Below are 21,196 nucleotides of genomic sequence, written 5' to 3'. Positions count from 1 at the left end.
AGACAGCCATACATGCTGCATTTCTTGATGGTCCTGGTGGGCTCGAAAGACTAAAGAACAGCTTATAGCATGGAAAAAAGATTAAAAAGTGGATAAAGATGAAACAAATTAATAAAAGTAGAAACCAATTATTGATGGTACATTGCTGGCAACAGAAATTGTTCCATGGATATTCAGAGCAGCTAATGGAAAGTGCCTCAAATAATAAATTACTTATAAGTTCCCAATCAAATCAAATATTTTTGTATTTTAAGTAAGGAGTTTTTACCTACCAACTCCAGACATCTCCGGAATACTGGCAGTGTACATGTCCTTGGTGAATTTTGGTTCATTGTCATTGATATCGTGGATTTTAATGATAAATTCAGACTCTGGTTCCACTTGTCTTCCAGTTTTTCTGTCTATAGCCTTGGCACGTAGCACGTACAGGGACTTTTCTTCTCTGTCCAATTTCTTTGCAGCATGAATATCTCCTGTATTTTCATCTATAATGAACAGACTGCCAGCCCCATCTCCCGTTAATATGTATTTTAAATTTCCATCTCCTTTATCTTGGTCAGTGTGTAGCTTCAGAGAGGTAGAAAAGAAGAATTTTATAAATATATATATATATTGTTATTACAGATCAAATAATTCAGCACATATGAATAAGTCTGTACAATCTTGACTATAATTGGGGTCAGTAGTGGTTATCTTCTGCCAGTCTGTTGGAAAAATTGAAAATTTTATGCTCAGTCATACACAAAAAATAGCTGCAAACAAACCCATAAGGACAGAGGAGGATGTAGAGGATGTTGAAATACTATTTTAAATAACAAATTTATAACAAAAAATTCTATTTCTTTTACCAGTCTGACCAAAATCTACCAGAATTCTCCTTTTAGAAAATGACAGGGACTGTAAAACTCCCAAATTTCTATTTGTAAAATAACTCTTGCCTTGTATTTACTGGTTGTTGGTAAGGTAATTGGTTATCTTGACACAAAATAGAAAAAAAAAGAGTTTTAAGTATCAGAGATTCTGAGCTTCCCCAAATCACCTATAAATATTCTGATTTAAGTAACTTATGTTTCTGGTTGTATTATTTTCTTCTTTTATTTTTTAAGGACCATCTTACCTCTGTTGATTACTTCCTTCTTTCTAGTTCTCTCCACACAGAAGAAATAATTTTCAAGAACACTAGGAGGTAAATGTTCAAAGCATAGAGAGGGCTTTAACAATCCTTTTCCTACTCAACCTCTGTAAGAGTTCAAAATTCTGTCCCTGTGAACTTACAGACACTGATTGATTTGCCATACAACACCATTATGAAAAAGTGTGTAAAACCAAAATCAAAACAAGCCATTGAAGCTGACCCAGGTACTAGAAATTTTCACATAATGCTCTTCCTCAGGAGTCTATTCCTCTTATTTCATCTACATGGCCCTGTAGTTCATTTTTATGAGCTTCTGCAGTAAATTTTCCTTATATAAATCCTTACAATCACATCTGGCCACAAATTGGTGACTTGAGTGCTTCTCAAGCATGGACAGAGAGAATTTTATCTTGGCATGTTTTCTACTTCTCTGAATAGAAAAATGTAGTATATCAACAACCTGAGAAAATCTAGTTCAGTGTCAATAATGGTGTTACTCTAGAGAGTCACTAGGACAAGTTTATTTTTGCCACATCTTGCCTTGTTTCTGTATTCCTATCAGTGCTTACCTCCATGTTTCATAGCTGAGCCATTGAACATTTTTATTATTCTACCTGTATGAAGAATTATTGCAATAGATTTTGTCCAAATTATTCACTTTAATTTTTCCTTTTCTTTTAACAATGTATCATAACACTAGTCACCAAATATTATCTGATTACTGTTTTGGTCTTCCAGAGATAAGACTGGGTGAGATAACCATCCAAGGTAGGTCATCTCATAGTAAGTTTTAGTGCCTACTGTGTTCAGTGTCTATCTGTAATAATTACCTGTGAAAATTATTAAGGATTGCATGGTCATCTGCCAAAAAGAGATTCTGTACATGAAAAGGTGCAGATGAATAGCAGACTCTAAACATAAATATTACAAGCTTGACAACCTCATTTTGACTGCTCGTATGAACAACTCTGCTGGTCATCAACCAGGGTCTACAACCTTTTGAAAGGGACAATAATAAGCCAATGGTGGGAGCAGTGGTCTCCTCTATGCTAGCAAGTGGTTCCAATAAAAAAAACATCTCTGTCCATTGCCATTACTTTACCCAATTTCCTAACAATATACACACCCTCCGAGATTAGGTTCATTTATTTTATCCAGCTGTTCAAACTATCTACAAAGAGGTCCGATAACTCAAACTTTGATAGGTATTTTAAGCTTCCTACTTGTCTCAAGTTTCTACCAAATGATAAACAGAATTTTCAAGCATGATAAATTTTTGACTAGAATGTGATTTCCTAGCAGTGAAGAGTTCTACTACCTGTTGACAATTTACTATTAGGAAGTACTAAAAGTATGTTTCCAAGCTATTGCTTGTCCTAAATGTGACAATTTCTAATTTCTATGTATGTTTTGTTTTGCTCTTCACATTAGAAGAATCTCCATTTATCTGTGAAGCAATTTTGCAACATCATAACTTGTGAGAAAGAAAAGAGACCATTTTCATATATAAGAATAAATAAAGTAAAACATTATCTAGCATCCTATAAAAATAAAATACTAGCTGTGTAAAACAGAGCAATCAAGCCATCTTCTTACTATTTAGAATTATATAAATACAAAATATGATTTCAACTTCTGAGACAGAGTAACTTCAAATAACATTTTGAAGGTTTATGCAAAATTAGCATACTGATATATATATTTGTAAAGAGACATTGCAATGTAATTTTGACTAATCTATTCTGTTTCTTGATGAATAGTAATCTTCTATGAACTGCTTAAATATTTTGAATTCGTAATATAAAATACAATTCCAGCTTTTCAAATGTTAATTATTCTACTTAAAATCTACAGAAAATGGCCTGCAGTAAATCACATACAAAAATGTGATGTGTTATAATAATCATGCCTTTTTATTGACTAAAACCAAGGAATGAGAACATAAGAATTTTCTAATTCCTGTTTTCAGTTACAGTAAATAAATTTACATACAAAATAATTAGTGGAATTTTTTCATTCATAAGCTGTTTAGGTGTGTGAAAGAGGCTCAGATGTTCAAACTGGAAAAATAATATTAATACATATGATCTGAAGTAATCCTTGACTGCTGTCATTTCCTTCTACCTTTTACAGATTCAGCAGGTCTGGGAATGACCACCATTCACAGAAAGCAAAACATCATTCCTGTTATTTATTCTACATGACCTTTCTCTAATTGAATTGGGGTAGCTTAGAAAGCAAAAACTTCACATGGGTGGAGCACAAAATTTTCAAACATTTCCTTTCTCATATCACAAATTAATCATTCTGCGAGTCAGAAACATGAAACACTTTGATAAATGCAAAAAACCCCATGACCAACACCCCCCCTCCCCCCAAATCAAATCTACAAAGAAAAATCCAAACAAACCCTGCTCAGAAATCACAAACAAATGCAGATAATACATTAGGTTCTCATATGTTTATATAGTACATATTGACCGCTGATAAAAAATGCCATCCCCATTAATTCATTTGAAACATGTTGGAAGGAAAACATAATCCAGATACACTGCTGAGAATCTGGATTTCTTAATATTCCTTTGCACACATTTCTCTCTTTGTAGTCTTTTATGTGACTGGCTGAAAAATTCTCAACAAAAATTTTCCTGTGGATCATCAGAGACAAAGATATTGGTAATGATTAGGGGAATGACAATCATATTTTTTTAACAATGTATATCTTATAAATATAGGCACACTTATAAATAGTCTCACGATCCTTTTTTTTTCTTTTTTTTTTTTACCTAGATAAAGTGTGCCTCTCAAATTAGGCTATCTATCCAGTTTTGTGAACTAAGTTTTTATGTGATGAGATAATTGAAATCTTGACATAATTTTATGTGGATCACTGTTATTCTATTTTTCAATGAAAAAATGAGTAAGCAAGCAGAGATTATCTCAGAGTTCTGTAGCATAATTCTATTTTCCCTAAATCAAGTACCTTGCTCCACTAGTTCACATTTCATCCTTATTTAGTATTCAATATTTATCAAAAAAGGTGTTTATGACACATAACTTCTTGGTTTTAAGGCAGTATTTTATTTGACTAGGCATTCTTAGTATGTGTGAGAGTAATCTATGACTTCTTTCAAAAGTGCTGTTATGCACAGTAGACAAGATATCAGTATTCTTTGAAGGGAAAATGTATCTCAAATTGTTAAGTTCAGGAATTGGTATGGAATGTCAAACAAAATACAGAGTAAGAAAAAAAAAAGGGAATGTTACCTTAGAAAACAGTTACTTAAAGGTCCATGTTTCTTATTAATTCTGTTTTAATTTACTAAATTTCCAGTAAACTGCAGTTGATCTCCTCTTAACTGTTTGTAATAGACAGTAACTCTTTTCAAGTTAGGCAGACATATAATCAATGGAAGAGGAGAGAATCAATGGACACAGTTAACAAATTATACAGTGATATGAATGCATTTACTGCATTGAGAAGAAAGAAATCACCAGACTTCATTTAGATTTCATTTTATTTGCAGTTTTCTTCTGTACAACTATTGTAGCAGAAGAAAAGGAGAAAAAAAACCGCAATAAGAGCTACTTATTACTACTGATGGTTATGAATAAATACAGTGAAAACACTTATTTGGTTGCCTAAATTCAGAAAAGAGGTATAATCTCCTTTGTGGAGAGAGGAGAGGGGAAATTAGAGACAAAGACACATTGGGAGAGGACAGACCCATGTTTATGTTGTGGTAGGCACTCTGCAAAGGTTACAAATTAGGAGGTTTACAGTGTGCCTCTGAATATTGGCTTAGAAAAAGGTCTATTACTACAGATCTCTTATCTCCACTGTCTCCACCCATACAGTTGTCTCCTGCAGAGGAATCCTGATGTCCTGTGGTCTATTTGCCTGAAAATACTTTCTAGTAGGAGTGAACAATTTTCTTTCCTTACTTTTAAAGTGAAGAAAATACACTGGGGGGTTGTTGTGGGCAAACAAACCCTTTGCTGGCATTAAATTGGCATATCTGCATATTTTAGGGAGACAAAGACCAGGCTAATTTCCACATTGTCCTTGTGAAGCTACTACCAGAACACAAGTGAACACCCTCTTTAAGGGTATATTGATGAATCAAGAATGCATGGCACAGCAAAGTTGGCACAGATGCACATGGGAGGCTGAAAATGTGCTGAGTTTTAAAGTCATAAATTTTGTAAAGGCGGGACGAAGTTTCAGATGTTTCATAAACCATAAGCGTTATATCGATAGCTCTATAGCTATAAAGTGTTGGGGTTTGGTTGTATGTGCCCAGACCTTCTAGATCTGGGAAATGTGTAGAGAAAGAATAATAGACTGTACATGGAATGAGCTATCAACCTGAATTATGTTATTAACTGTCAGATTTAGTATGATTCTTTGAAATATCCTTAGATCTGTTTAAATTTTAAAACACTAAGTATAATAGCAAGAAATGGGAAGGGACATGGAAGCATAAGCTATTCAGGTGTGTCCAAAGCGACCCTTTCTAAAACTAGAGAAAAATTAAGAAAGTTTCTCTATTTGTAGGATTCTTCAAATATCTTTTAATCACAGTTTTTAGCTAAAGCTCCTGGCCTGAGGGAAGAAACATGCTAAGTCAAGGAAAATGTGTGTATGTTTCTTCTACAAAGCCATGTGTCTATTTACATCAAATTTCTATTCATATATGGTGATTATAGGATGCTATTTATTCTGAAACTGTGAAACAGAAAGAAATTGAGTTTTCCAAGTTGTACCAGTATGTATTAAAACACAAATTGATTTGAGCCCAGGAATTTGACTGTAATTATTGTTCTTAGCTTGCTCCAATTAAAGAAGGTTGTGTATACAGAGGTGGCAAAGAAGACAGTATTTGTGAAAGAGGATAAGTATTACCTGAAACAAAATAATTTAATTCTAATCAAAAAATGAAAGTGGTGTGTTTGAAATAAGGGCTGGTATCATCTCAGACAAACCTAAAATCTCACACACAATGTATTAAGTGCTAGTGACAGGCATGATCTTAACTAGTGCCCCTATTGTATAATTTCAGACTTAAGTGAGATCCACAGCAGTTAGGATACAGCATCAACAGCAGCTCAGCCAATATTCTCTTTCATTAGCATTTTAAGTAATTAAAAACTCTAAAGACATCTTAATAGCTGCAGTAGTTCTTCAGTGTGGCTTGAAGTAGCAGTACATGCATTGCTTTAATTTCCTATTTATGTGTGTTTAATCAAAAGTTTTATGTATGTGCTAAATGGCAATGTATTTACCTGACTTGAATGTGTGACATCAGCACAAACTTCTTAATTAAACAGCCAGACTCTGTGTGTGATGGTAACCTAAGTGACTGTATATTAAACAAGGCAAATGACATTTACTTTCCTTATCTTCTGCTTTCCAGCATCTGGTTCTTGTGTTCAGCTGTCTATTGTTAGCAATTCTCTAGAGAATGATATTGCAAAAAACACCGCTGACATCAGCTGCAGGTTCTGATTTTTACTAAATACTTAAGGGTAAATCTTGTTTCCATTCAGGAAGAGTTCAGTAGAATTCTTAGTAGTCTTTTGGTTAGAATGACACAAACACAAGATGGGGAAATTTCATATATGTATTCTGCATACATAGGAAGTAATCCTGAAAATCAGAGCTGTATCCTCATGCACCTCTGTACCCTTCTTACCTTCTGTATCTCCTGTGCCCTTTATAAGTTGTAGTCAAATCCACAAAAATGGTTGCATCCTTACTTCTGCACAAAGAACTGGATTTCAGAGGGCATAATTTTTTCTCTCTACTTTCCAAATCAACACCTGAGTTATAGGTTTTCAGACTGATGAAAAGAGCCAACTTTTTTTGCTATTATTTATGGCTTGCCAGACACAGACATAACATAAGATACAGATTAACAGGAAGTGACTCCAGTCATCAATTGTGTCCACAGGTCAGAAATTATGACATGATGACACCAAGCACTGCCACTTTAACGAATCCCTAGAAAAGGTGTTAAATCCATCATTATTTTAAAGGTTTCACAATAGTGGAGGATACCTTTCTCATGGATTTTTCCTTCACCAGAAACTCCTGAGTGAAATCTGTCTGTGTGCATGAATTTCCTTGCTGTTTTAGAGGCACTCAAAATATTCTTTGGTTCCAAAAGATGTGCACAGAGATTGGCAGGAATAAAAGCTCTGGCCTAGAAGAAACATGAGTTTGTCATATGGATGGATTATCCCCTACCCTCTGCAGTACTAATTGCTCTGAGCTCAGCTCTATACTAATAAGCTTATAAGAAATACTCTAATAGGGGAGACCAATGGGTTTTTAGCCAAGTACTTTATCTCAGAGGCAACAGGAGGTGCTGGTTTAAGACAGTAGTCATTCTGACCACTGTATTTTTTGATTTTGTTAGAGTCCCTGCCTCCCTGACCCGAGAATTTAGAACTTTTAGATTATAATAGCCCTGTATTTAGTTTCGTGATTTGTTCTCTTCTATTTTCTTCCAGGCATCTGATGCCCTTTAACTTGTCTGGTTATTCATTGCCCTAACTTTGAACAAGGACTGTATTGCCTCAATATACTGAGTGCTTAAGTGTTTCCAGGAGTGAGGTCATCCACAGCAACCTCAAGAATATATCAGTAACAGGAATATTTGAGCATTTTGTCACTTCCGATCATAATTTCATGTGCATATATATATATATATACTTATAGACAGTTGTGCACTCTTCAAGACTGCATGGTTTTTAGGAAGTCATACAGTATAATGGAATAGTAGGATATTGAGATGTAAGCTAATAGGTTCAGTCTTTTTTGGCCTTAAATATGTAAACAGACTTCCAGGATTTCAGCACCAAGCAAACAAAACCAGACTATAGGCCTGCTGACTGAAATTTTTTTTAAGCTGCTGGATATGCATTTTCCAGAAATACTCAAAATATATTATTTACTCTCCTTAAAACGTACTTGTTTTTACACAAATGCATTTCAAATCTGAAAAGTTATTATGCTGGGTTTCATGCTTATTGATTCAGAATGATCTCTACCACAAAGATTAATTCTAAAATGATATATTTTTCCTAACATCCTGCTTTGCAAACTGGTAAAAAAATATTTTGTGGACACTGTGCACACTTCACAAGAAGAAATGAATTCGTTCCTCAATACTAATTTCAGAATTTCATTGTTATATGGTGGTACATTAAATATCTTAAATGTTTATCTAAAAACAAATTTTCAGATGAACAGTACTGGAAAGAAGACAAGGTCATTGTTGAAATTATCACCAAGGTCCTTTGTTACTGCTTATTTATTGACAATGTTGATTAAAAAGAGAAAAAGAAAAACACAGATTGAAGTTAATTTTAATTAACTGTTTATAATTATAAATTAACTAAAGTTAATTTTAATTAACTAAAGTTAATTTTAATTAACTGTTTATAATTATAACTGTTTTAAATTATGCTGTTTCTCTGTTCTGATGACTGTCTTGAAAATGTAAATTGTCATATCAACTCAAGAGTAGTCAGTGAAAGTATCCTGTAGAGTTATCCATGTCATACCTTCATCAGTGTGAGTGCAATTCCCCTGCCCCTGTCTGCTCCAAGACAGGCATATGCCCAACCCCTGGAAAAATCTGGGACGGTGTCAAAAGTAGGTATATCAAAGAAAAAGGTTTTAATCAGGACAGGACATAATAAGAAACAAGCCTTGAATCTGTGTTATGATAAGGCAGCTTTCCAGAGGAAGCTATTTTTTTCAAGAAGAGTGTCATGAAAACCAGTAGTTAAGAAAAAAATGTTTAGTCTATTTTTTTTCTTTTTCTTATTTGTCACTCATTTTTATTTATTGAAATTTGCATTACTTGCTCATATATTTCTTTTAAATCTTGTTTCAAAATTTGAAAAGTCATAACTGTAATGAGGGCAAAGACAAGGCAGTGGCTGCAATAGTTATCAACACTCCTTAATGTCTTCCATGGCACAACAGAAACTGGTGGATGTAACTGCATTTGGAGGGTGCCTGAGATGGACTTCGGGTTCTGCATAAACCACAGGCTGATTGTACCTGTCTGATCAAACATGAAAATTGTGGCTTAGAGGGGTGCCAGGACAAGGCTCCTTGGGGGTTCAGATGAAAACTCCATGAAAGAGAAGTAGCGCCTAGAGAAATCAAAGTGTAAGACCCAAACCAAGCCTAAAGCCCTGCACACCAACAGTGTTGTTTCATGTTTAATTTAATAGCTGAATCTGCAAACTGGTCAGATTAAGTGAGATTAAGGAGGAGAAATTAGGCAGTGCAGGAGATATTTAGGAAGGTTTTAAAAAAGAAAAGTTTTTTAATGCAAATATTGACGAAAAAGAAAAAAAAAGCAGGAGGTGTATAAGGGAATAGTTATATTATTAGTTCAACAGCAAGGAAAGTCAAAGCATGTGCATGTGGTTAAGGCAGATAGCATTCGGAATGCATTGATGCTAATTTTTTAATAACTTTATGAAAAAATTTGGTGGGGGAGAACTGGAGAATTCAACAATGACTGTCTCCTTTCTTTTCTGAAATCCATTTTTTGTCTAAGAAATTCTCTGTCCTTTGGAGAAGGACACAGCACACATAATAAAACTGATTGTTTTGCTAATTATCCTGCATCTTCAACTGGAGTCAAATGATGACCATGATCTTGTTAATCATTTGAAAATAGGTTTTAAGATAGAAATTGAGATTTTGTTATTAATAAAATAAGGGATCAGAAGTGCTTTTTTTCAAATTGTTTTCACTCTTGATGAATGCTCTCCTTTCTGTCTTGACTTCCCCAAATAGATAAGCCTTGCCATTCTGTGAATTTGTCCCTATTCCATTCTGCATCAAACTGTTGTCATTGACTTGTTCTGTGACCTCAAATCACTGTTTCAGCAATTTTGTTGCAGTTTTCTCTTCCTCAGAAGAGATGTTTTGTCAGTGCCCGTCTCACCATAGGTAATGTTCATTTAAAGTAAAATACTTTGATAAATTTCATTGAATTATACTTATGGATGTAGAAATTATTAATCCTAGAATCATGATTTTAACATTTGACTTATCTTTTTCTCTTTTATTCACATCAAAGAGATCAATGTAAATCCTTTTTTTCTCCTGAAGATACACTAGTGATTTACATGGATATACACATACACATATATTTTCATAATTTTTAGGACAATAAAAGGACATTAAATTATGGGAGAGAGGGGGGTTGTTTCTTCTTTTTCTTTTACACAACATGGAGTTAGACTAGACTTAGCCACCAGAACTGCAAAGAAAATTAATTGCAGTATCTATAATAAGATGAAAACAGAATGGGTGATTCCTGTTTCCCTCCATATTTTTGAGGCACTGAAGAATTTCTTCTTCTACAGATTCATATTTTTCCCTTCACTTCATGCCTTTCTGTATGTGATTCTAAATTGTTCATATAGAGTGTGTGGCAATCAAACCGTGACCTCTTCCATTTCACAATTACTAGCCTTTACGGAGATTAATGTATTTGCATGTTCTGTGAAATTTAGAGTTAAAAAAAACCTCAACAAACTTTAATGATTTATTTTGCTTTCTTGCAACAACCTTCCTCCCATTTGCTTCAGTGATGCTGGATACAGAAACATTTGTTTCCATGCCGAATTCCTCTTTAAATTCATTTTATTGTCCACACCAATTGTTTATATCTAATTTATATAGGTTTAAAATTAAAGACAAATGTTTATTTCTTTTAGTCACATGTTTTGCACAGGACATAAAGACTTTTTTTTCCTCTTTTTTAAAAAATTATTGTTTTACAGGGACGTTAATCTCAACATTTTAAATGCAAATAATGCAATGGTAGAGAGAAAGGGAAAGCAAATACTTTTATTATTTTATTTTTTATTTCTTAATTTGCTCTTATCAGTCAGCTACCTGTTGTATATAAACATTTAATGCTCTGTTACCTCCTGGTATTTGACAGGGTTCATTCATCAGAAATGCTTATTAAAAAGAAAAATATGTTTACTTCCACAATCCCTGTAAGACTCAGCTATCAGAAGAGCACCATTTTTAAAGGTTACATCAGTACTTACAAAATTTTATCAGTGTGATATATTAGTGTTTAATTCCACTTTAACTTCATAGAAGTTGTAAACCAGAACTTTTTATAACAACCAAATTTATTCTCAATACTTGGAAATTTAGTTTAATTCAGCTCTTAATCAGAAATATGTAGTAACAGCTAGAAGTTCAAAGGTCAAAAATGGCTACAGGTGGTGACAGGAAATACAAATTTTAAGTCAGATTAATTTTATGAGTGCTTGAGTAGAAGTATAATAATATCCCAGTTAGTATCTGTCTTGGTCATTGTTATGCTTTAGGAAAAGTTAAAGCAATTGATTATATCACAAATTCAGGCACTGTTTCTGAAGTAGGTAGATAGTAAATATTTGGTTCTGTATTGTTCTCCTTTTCATAGTGTACCCTGATATGCTATTCAGCCCAATACTTCGTGGCTATTGTCATTCTATTCCAGAGCTTTTTTTTGTAATATTATGTGGGAACAACTCATACACAGACGTGTTCTGAGGAAAAGCTTCATTAGAGAATTTTTGGCAATTACAATTTACAGATGGAAAAAATAAAGTTTATATAAAACAAAAATTTAGTCAAATTTTATTAATAATTATTTCCAGCATTACCAATTATTTTTATGGCAGGATATAGAATGAAAATTCCTTCTTGTACCTGAATCAACCATTCTAAAAACCTCTTTGAGATTCTGGCAAGAACTTTACAACTAAAGTAAGGGATAATTGGTGCCATTCTCCTTAAGTTCCTCCTATGGAAATGGAGAATACGTAACAAAACTTTCTTTTCAGTTAAATTGTTCAATTAATATTATCACCCTGGCTGTCATTTCCTTGCTTTCAAAATTTGAAAAAACTGCTACAGTGGCTTCCATCTGAAATGGGCATACTTGTGTCTGAAATGTGAAGAAAGATAGAGAGGAATTCGTGACTTCTGAAATGTTCATGGAGGTTGTAATACTTTCTTATTAATTTGACTACATTCTGTTATGTAAAAAACAGAAAAGAGGGATTTCAGCGGTGTTTCTTGACCCTAGGTTGACGTAAGAGTGAGCAGAACTTTGCCCAGTGTGTTTGTGCTGTTACAGCAATACATACAGCAATGATCAGACCATGGTTATGTATTTCCAAAACTGATAAGAGTACATAGGTTCCTCTTTTGATTGATACCCAACATAGCGTTAAATTGACCAATTACATGGACTAAACTAACATTATGGGGTTTTTTTCCAGTTTCTGGAAGACTGAAATTTGTGATGATTGCTGCAATACACAGTATTTGATGTATTGGGCACATATAGGAAGAAAACACTTGCTGTTCTTGGCAGTTGCTTGTTGACAGCTTTGCTATTTGTTGTCAAGATGACTATTCATAACCCTCTCCCTGACAGACAAGACATTGCACAATACCATCCTCTGATGCTGCCAAATCGACCTTTTTAGGTAGTCACACACTGTTTTGCTCTGATAGCTTTTGCACTCTATCACTGGGCTGGCAGGTACCAGTAAACCACAATGTAGTCAAAGCACTTTCCCTCTCCAGAATCATTCCCATAATGTGATCAAGGGAATAAATAAGCAACCTAATGAAAAATATCTCACAAAAGACGTTTTCCTCAGCCTCCCACCTTTTCATGCACAATAAATGATTGCCAGATAATAAATAATGATAGGTCTGCAGATTGCCACTGGTCTAATCTTCTCTTCCCAGGCTAAATGCTGCAAGGTTAAGAAATACTGGCCAAGGAAGCTTTAATAAGATAGACCTATTCTACGGATAACAATTACCTATTGTACCCAGTTCCTGAACCAGACAGATCTTCAAGCCAGAAGCCAGACCTTCTTAAGCCTTTTCACATATTGAGCTTGACAAGAACAAGAGACTTTTAAGCTCAGAAAAACCATTTTTATTAAAATGAAAATTATGCTTTAACTGGCAGCTGGAAATTACCACTGCAGACAGAAGACAACTCCATTCTTCATGCCCACCACATCTTTAAAACAGGTGGTTTTACTTCAAGCCTTGTTTTTTTTTATTAGTTTGTCAACATGCTCAATGCCAGTGAACTCCACAGGGGAGGCCCTCTCATTCCTGTTGTCTGGTCCCACCCCCTTGGTGCTCTGAGCACACTCAGGACATCCCCAGGGAAGGGTAGCTGTGACTAAGCCAAGAGCAAGCATTGAGGTGAACTATAAAGTAGACTCCGCGCCATTGCTCCTAGGCTGGGTTTCGGGTGAACATAACTTTTTCCACACCTGAGGGAGGCATGGAGGGAGAGAGGGAAAAGGGAAAATAATTGGAGAAATATTGTTGGTTTTGCCTGTGTTGAATTGTCATGAATTGACTTTAGCTTTAAAAGTAGTTTATTAATTTTTTAGATGCCTGCATTTATGCTATGAGTGAACTTTTCAGTTAGTGTTGCTTAGTTTTCAAAAATTACATTGACAACTCCTCTTTTTCCATTAAGTATCCATAAAGGTACATATTAGGTAGCTTCCTGTTTTATTCTTTTTAAATTGAAAATCATTGCAGTCTGGATGTTCTGTCCCCAAAGAGGAGAAGAAGGAACAAGAAAATGGAAAAAAAAAGGGAAAGGAGAAAGGGGAAATTTGCAATGAAAGCAAATGAGGATTTTTTAGTTTCTTATATTCCTGTGTTTATTTTGGTTCAGGATTTTTCTGTTTGTTTTATTTAGCTTTTTCCCCTCAAAATAAGTTTAGCTGATTTAGCAGTTGAACTTGAAAAACACACAGAGAATCCTTGAGAACAGAACAGCCAGGGCCCTAAAGTGAAACACAGACTCCAGCCTCCGGGTAGTATCATTGTCATCTTTCTGGCATGTGTTTTTTTTGGTTTGTCATGAAAACCTCCAGTATCAATACAGTGCAGTCTCTCTGAGAGCTCTTTACCTAGTACTGAACTGTAATGACTATATTTACCATCAAAAACTTTTTCCTGATGATAAGTGTAAATCAACTTTATGACAATATGAACCCAACTTCTCACCCTGAACATGACAAGAACTTGAGACTTTTTTTTAACAGCCTTTTATGTAGCTGAAGAAACAGAAGCTGTCAGATCTCATGACAGCTGCTCTATCTGTACCAAACAATGCCAACTCATTCTTGTTATTCATGTCTTTGAAGCCTCTGATCATTGCAGCTGTTTTCAAAAATAATTCTTTATTTTATGTGAAATATGATGTTCAAATTTGACAGCAAAATTCTAGCTTGCTCATTCTTGCAATGTAACATTCAAGACATTTCTTATTTAAACAGTTTATACTTGGGTTATGCACGATGTGATTAGATCTCTAATCACTATTAGTGATCTCTGTCACTGTTTTTCAAACTTCAATGAAAAATGTGTTGTCACAAATTCCTGCTGCCCTTTCTAGAAAAACAGAGTTCCATTGTGTTTGGAAGATGTAACATTTGTTTTTCATCACTTTCTTCCTTGGCCCTCCAGCCTTCTTTTTAAAATATCAAAATTTATTGAAGACTTTATTTTTTATTGTTTTTTGACAAAAATAAATTTTACTTCCGGCAATTTTTCAATAAGGTTTATGTTGAAAGCCTCCAGAAAAAAAAAAAATTAAACAAGTAAAACTATGGCTCCATATTGGTGTTCGCAATTAATTTATGAATGTGTCTAAAACAGGGACATCTTGTGGCACTTTTAAATTTTTTTTCCCCTTCTGTTTGTCTGTTTCAATTTTATCTTCATTTTGGTGGTTCATCTGCCTAGGATATGGCTACTTGAAACTAGATCAAATATTTATTGAAAAATGTGCTAACAGAAGAATGCAATGTGAGTGGAAATAATGCATTAATTTCCAAAGCAAAGAAGTTTTATCTTTTGTATTTTTTAAATATTGGTTAGACTGTTTTTCTTATTTCTTTGGTATTTACTGTCTTTATTTTTTTTCCCTTTTCTATTTTGATACATCATTATTTCCTTGTGTTTACTCAAATACACGGAAATACTTGAGGTCTGAGAAAGGAAAGACAAGAGGAGACCCTACTGATTTTTCATATTTTTTTTTCAATCTTAAAATATTGGTTTTACTTTAGGAACAAAGATTCTAATGAAAATATTTTATTATACCTTCTTCAAAAGTTGTGATTTATAAGGTGGCTTTGGGATACAGTGCATACTAGATGGAATATATTAAGAATATGATGAAATCTTCCTCCAATTGAATTATATCTTTACATGGTAGAAGCATATGATTTTTTTATGATTCTGTGGGTTTGTTTGGTTTTTTTTTTGGTGTTTTTTTTTTTTTTTTTGTTGTTGTTGTTGTTTTTTTTTTTTTTTTTAATTTACCATTGTGCTAAGTTAAAAGATATCAAAAACCATTCTGTTTCTAGCTGCATTTATTGATGTCTTGATTGCAATAGTTCTACAGGGGGGACAAATGGACTGTAGCTATAACAAAGTAGAGAGCACACTTGAAACACTGAAAGGATTGTGCATCTTTATATTCTCTCATCTTTATAGGTCACTCTTAAACTGCCTCTGTAGAGGGAAAGTAGCAAATGCTATAAAGAAATCCTTATGGAAAAAATGAATAAATTGATTTAGGTGACAAGCAAAAAAGTCCTCTCTCTCACTACAAATGCAAGATAAAGATAAAGATTCAGTACACAAAGAAAATAGTATTAGGCAATTGGTAAAAACTACTGTGGAAGACAACATTATGCTTCAGGATGGAGCAGCTAAGGTTATGGCTGGTTTGGGCACTGCAGTGCTGCCAAGAGCCAGCTTTTTTGGGTCGCCTCTGTGGGCCATAAGCTTCTTCCTCCCAGCTGCTCAGAGCAGAGGTTGAGTATGGCCAAGGCCTCAGCAACATGAATGAATGAGGATAGCCTAATGAAGTAAGTGCTTTACTGCTCTCAGGTTTCCAACTTCTCTCCTGCTTTTCATATTAAGAGCGAGCTTACTCTGGACTGGTAGGTGTACCAAAGGCAGAGAGCAAAGTAATATGAAATAATATTTTCAGCCATTAATATATTTGCAGTCTATATTTACAAGAAAATACTATCCAATTCCATTAAATAATAAGGAAAAAAACCTCAAAACTGTTCAGTACAAAGTGGCATTTGAGTGAATTTTTTAAAAAATAACCAAGTCTCGTGAGGTTGGCAATTCAGTGATACCTCTTTTAGTGTTTTTAAGTTAAATAGTTATTCAGTTGATAATTATTTATGAAGTTTAATTGACTTCTTTTGGTTTTGCCTCTCTTTTAAGAAAGACTGCCATAGCATACAACCTGACTTGCAGATGTCTGAATATTTATAAATGTAGATTACAAGAAAGAAATGGCTGCATTTAAATATGTGTTGTACCCTGCCCTTCCAAAAACACAACCAAATTAAACACCTCCCCCCTCAAAAAAAAAACAAAAACCCAAAAAAACACCCCACCAGAAAACTACCCTTTTACTATTTTTCTTTTCACTTTTTACACCTTGCTAAGACCCACAAAGAAATGTTATGAAACAAATTACTTGGTTAACTGGTGATAGAAGAGAGATATTTCTTCAGTTTTCATCCAATTTAAATGCTGTTTATGACATGCAGAACCTAGCTAATTTGTCTTTATGGAAGCTGTTAAACAAGAGATTATTCATGAGCAGCTAATTTTGAGCAGTGATATTTATTTTTTTTGTTTTGTATTTCCTCCTTTATTATGAGAAAGAAAAGCTGCAGGTGGTGTGAAAAAAAATGTTTTTCTTCTTGTTTGCTTCTTCTTTTTAAAATTCTGTGATATGGCAGGTGTTGGGTTGTAATGTTTATGATTGCTTCTGACATATATTGCATGATACTTCACCCATTATCTGTCCATCAAATTAGCAACCTTTTATTAGCAAGGTGCCTGTTTGATACAGGGAGAGGAGAGCTTCCATGTAAAAAAAGTGATTGGGGACTTAAAGGAGGGAAAATCTCATCTCTTGAAATCATTTCAATATACTATTGCAAAACATAAAACCATATTTTCCAAAATGGCTCATGATTTTTATCAGGTCTATTTATTCTTGTCTAGGGATATTTCATAAGGAGTGGAGTTAAAGGTATTTGGCATTTTGCACAAGTGGTGTCCATTCAGTGGGTATCAGTTATGTCATTTAGAAATGGAGACACGTAAAATCAATATTATCTTTGGAAAAGAAAACAAATTTTTCCTTGAGGGATATTTGGTTAGAGACTTCTGTGCAAGTTTTTTCCTCATCAGCATTTTAATACTTCCTGAACTGCTTGTCCATTTTTTAAGATAATCATCTCTTAGGATAGTTTGTTAGGGAGTGAGTAGATTTGATAAACTTTTCTCATAGAAGGCCAATGTTTTAACTTTCATTTCTCAGGCTCTGCAAGGGGCTTCAAGTTAGTAGCAGCTAAGAGGCTGGATCTATGGCCCTCCCTTGCAAAAGAAAAGGAGATTCCTGGATATGACATACAGTCAGATGTTTATTTTCTCAACACCTTTTTTTATAACAAAACAAACCTTTCAGGTTGTTTTTCTTCCTTTAAAAAGAAATTAATTTCATAAATTTAACTATTACTGCTATATTGTAATCCACTTTTTCTGTGAGTTCTCAGTAGGCAGAATCAGGTTTTACAGTTTCTCTCACTACATCCTCTGAAAATTCCTCCCATTAATAATCTGATGGAGATATACATCTCACTAGGCAGAAGGCATTTGGAAAGAACATAGCCATTTTTTATTTTAGAATTTATTTTTTGTCCTTGTCTAATTTTTTTTAACAGGACTCTGGTACTGCTTACCTTACATATGTCTGACTAAATATTTCATTTGTAAACTCTCTAGAAAAACGTTTATCTTCCCATGCATTTTAGAAACAACCTATTTTATGCATTCACCTGTGTTTGAGTCATGAATCCTCTGAGTTTGCAGAAGGAAAGAAGGATGTGAGGTGGACATACTGTAAGTTGTCTGGATTTACCTTGACTCCCATCACATTTACAAGGCATTTGCTCTGCATATATCCCCCATCCCTGAAGGGTGGCTGCAAGCAATCCAACTATAAAAATTACTAATTTTTTAATATTATGGCTATGATCCTCTAGAAGTTTATTTTATGATAAAGTTTCTTAATTCAGTTTATTTAAATTTTAGTACTAGATTTGTTATTCTACCCCAGAAACCCATCCGCCTGTGCATATGCATATTAAAGAGGGGATAGATAAGAGTGCTTGCTATGAACTAGTCCCCATGGGTTGGAATAAAAGTGCTCTTACTTCACACACACTAGTTTGCTAATTACCATCACTTTGAAGAGGAGAATACTAAACCTGAGATTTAAGCCTTTCTCAGAATAATGTTGTCCAATGAAGTTGTTGGGGTGCTTTGTATTTCTTTTTAAAAAAAACCTTCTTGTTGTAGCAGCTCCCTTTTGGTGCTGTACGTCACATATACCCACAATAATTTGAACTAACTCAAAATGGATTTACTGTGCTTTTATACCACTGAAGACAGAGCTGGAATCATTTCATCCTGGTATAAACTTACAAAAATCAATGAAAACACATGGAGTTCATCAGTTCAATGCAATTCCTCTTTGGAATACAGGATAATATTTGGGGTAATTTTCACCTGTTTAGAGAATCAATGACGCTGACCTCTCTCAAGGGTCTTTCTGTAGTATTTTGTTGTGAAGTGTAAAAAATATCAACATGTAATTTGAGTTAAAAGAAGTGAAACATCTCAGATCCATCTGCTCTACAGCCTTCTGATTTTTCTTCCTGGACTTAAATCTGTGGTAATAAGGTCCAATAATTTTTTATTAGTTTAGAACAAGTAAGATGCAATCTTACCTTACTCTGGTAAGTTTGCATCTGTTGCAATATAACATGTAAGCATTCATTTTGTGAAACAAAGATGGTGGTGATGGTCTTGATGTAAGCTTAATTATTTGAATGTTAAAGTAGTTTGAAGTCATTCATCTATATTCAGGGGACTGAAATTGGAAGCAGCTCTAATGTTTGACATTCACTTCTCCTCTATGATAGACTTCTACTAAAAAAAATCAGTCTATTTCTGTCAGTCTAGGTAGTTTTAAAGATATGGAGTTTGAATTATTGTGCACCTTTTTGTAAGTTTTCTTCACAAGTCTACTCAATAATAAATTATACTTGTAAACACACTGTTGTTTTTTAGAAGTATCTCTATGCAATTAATTCATCCTTTATTGGAGACCATTTTGCCTACAACAAAACTTCCTATTTTACATGCTGATAAACAGATCTAGTAATTGGACTATTTGCCTTCGTCTCATTTCTGCTACTTCACGTTAGAATTTATTTAATGGAAAACAGAATTGTACAGGTGTTGGCATGAACAAGGTAAGAATCAAGTTTTTAGTTACAAGGGATGACTTCTTTGACATTTGTTTCTTAATATAGGGAGATGATTTTCATGTTTTCCAGATGATCATGTCTCCCACAACCAGAGATATTAGCTAATGTTCAAAAATATTTTGGAGAATGTCCAAATCAGTTTAGTAGCTAGGCACCTGAAAATAAGAATTACCTGATAATAAGAGTTAGTGACAACATTGTGGATGAATGACAGAAATAGAATTGGACATTTATTAATTTAAGCTATTAAGATAAACATTTCCTTAATTGTAAGTCATTCTGAGTGTATTCTAGATCTCTAATATTCTAGATCTTGATAAAGATGACTTGGTTATACTAGACCATAAGTCAGATCTGTGGATGGTGAGACACCAGAGGGCTAAATATCTAGAAATTTTTGAATGTCATGTTATCAGAAAAGTCAGGACTGGAGACAACAGGAACTCAGAGATGCCATTGTTGATGACGTCTGACATAGATCTCAAAGAATGTAAAGCACTTCATTAATAAAATTTTCAGTTTATTTCAGAAATCACAAACCCCAGATTTTTTCCCTTCAAACATTTCACCCCTACTTGGAATCATGGAGAGACAGTAATTTTATTGTTAACAGAATTGTATATTTCACTTGAGAAAGTATACAGCCCAGCACTCTGGTAAAAAGCCACAAGGTAGATGAATGAAATCATAACTTTTATATTCTCTTATCTAATATTTATGCTTAACAGCTGAGAAAGTGATAAAACTTGCATGGGCATATGTAATTAGAAATTGGAACATTTTAGTCTGAACAGTTTCCTTTCGTTTTTCACTGAACTTCTTTGTTTCTCTCACACCTTTGAACAATCATGGAACCTCAGGTGATCTGTGGTGTGCTTTGACTCAACGAGAAATTGGGACCACTGCTGTACAAAAAAAGCAAAACAGCTGTGGAGAAGGAGTGAAAGTACCAAGGGTGTTAGATGCAACGCCTTTAAAGAACCCTTAAAACACAAGGCTTACCTTGCCCACGTATTGAGTATCTGGACCCGTGTATTCCTCCAGCAAGAAAAATTGATTCCACATCCAACCACGCTTGGTGCGGTGCAGTGTTTTTCCATCATTCTCTGACAATCCTGTTATCCTTTCACTGTGTGAGCGCTTGTTAGTCCTTTTTTGGGATGGCGTCATATGAACCACATAAAACACAGAGCTCCAAAGCAAAACTGTCAGAAAGGAGCGAGTCCTCATCATTTCCAGAGATGCTGTTAGCCTCCACTCCTCTAATAATTCACCAGAACAAATTTTTCAAATGTTATATTCCTTTTGTAAGAAAAACCTAGGGGACAGAGAAAAGTGTTTGTGTAAGTTGCAATAACTCTTTTCCCTAAGGAAACAGGAACACAGTCTAGTGATCCCAACAATAACCCATGGGAATGACAAATAACCATGAAAATTACTCTAAGAGTTTTAAGTCAAGTTCTTTAATGTCTTTTTTCATCTCATACTAGTTCACTCACACAGTACATAGACATTAATTTAAAACACAAGCTCAGTAAAATACTTTCTCTGAAAGATTTAGCTACCAGCAGCATCCTGACACAA

The 21,196-nt window shown here is 34.2% G+C and overlaps 1 protein-coding gene across 2 annotated transcripts in view; it reads right to left on the bottom strand.

The window, feature by feature from the left end:
- The window catches only part of CDH9 (cadherin 9), a 66,792-nt gene extending 45,899 nt beyond the window's left edge, over positions 1–20,893 (bottom strand). Inside the window, exons 1-2 of one of the 2 annotated variants that reach the window (XM_030970469.1) lie at positions 20,615–20,893; positions 273–567 (exon numbers count right to left, since the gene is read on the bottom strand). In XM_030970469.1, coding sequence (XP_030826329.1) covers positions 273–567; positions 20,615–20,845 — 526 coding nt within the window. In that variant the 5' untranslated portion in view covers positions 20,846–20,893. The remainder of the gene's footprint in view (positions 1–272; positions 568–20,614) is intronic. The other variant, XM_030970475.1, reaches the window with a different exon arrangement.
- Between the last annotated feature and the right edge of the window lie 303 nt (positions 20,894–21,196).

The sequence above is a fragment of the Camarhynchus parvulus genome, chromosome 2 (genome assembly GCF_901933205.1).
Source record: "Camarhynchus parvulus chromosome 2, STF_HiC, whole genome shotgun sequence".
NCBI classification, from domain to species: Eukaryota; Metazoa; Chordata; class Aves; order Passeriformes; family Thraupidae; genus Camarhynchus; species Camarhynchus parvulus.
The sequence above is the reverse complement of the archived record's forward strand: the minus strand, read 5'-3'. Positions and strand labels throughout refer to the sequence as shown.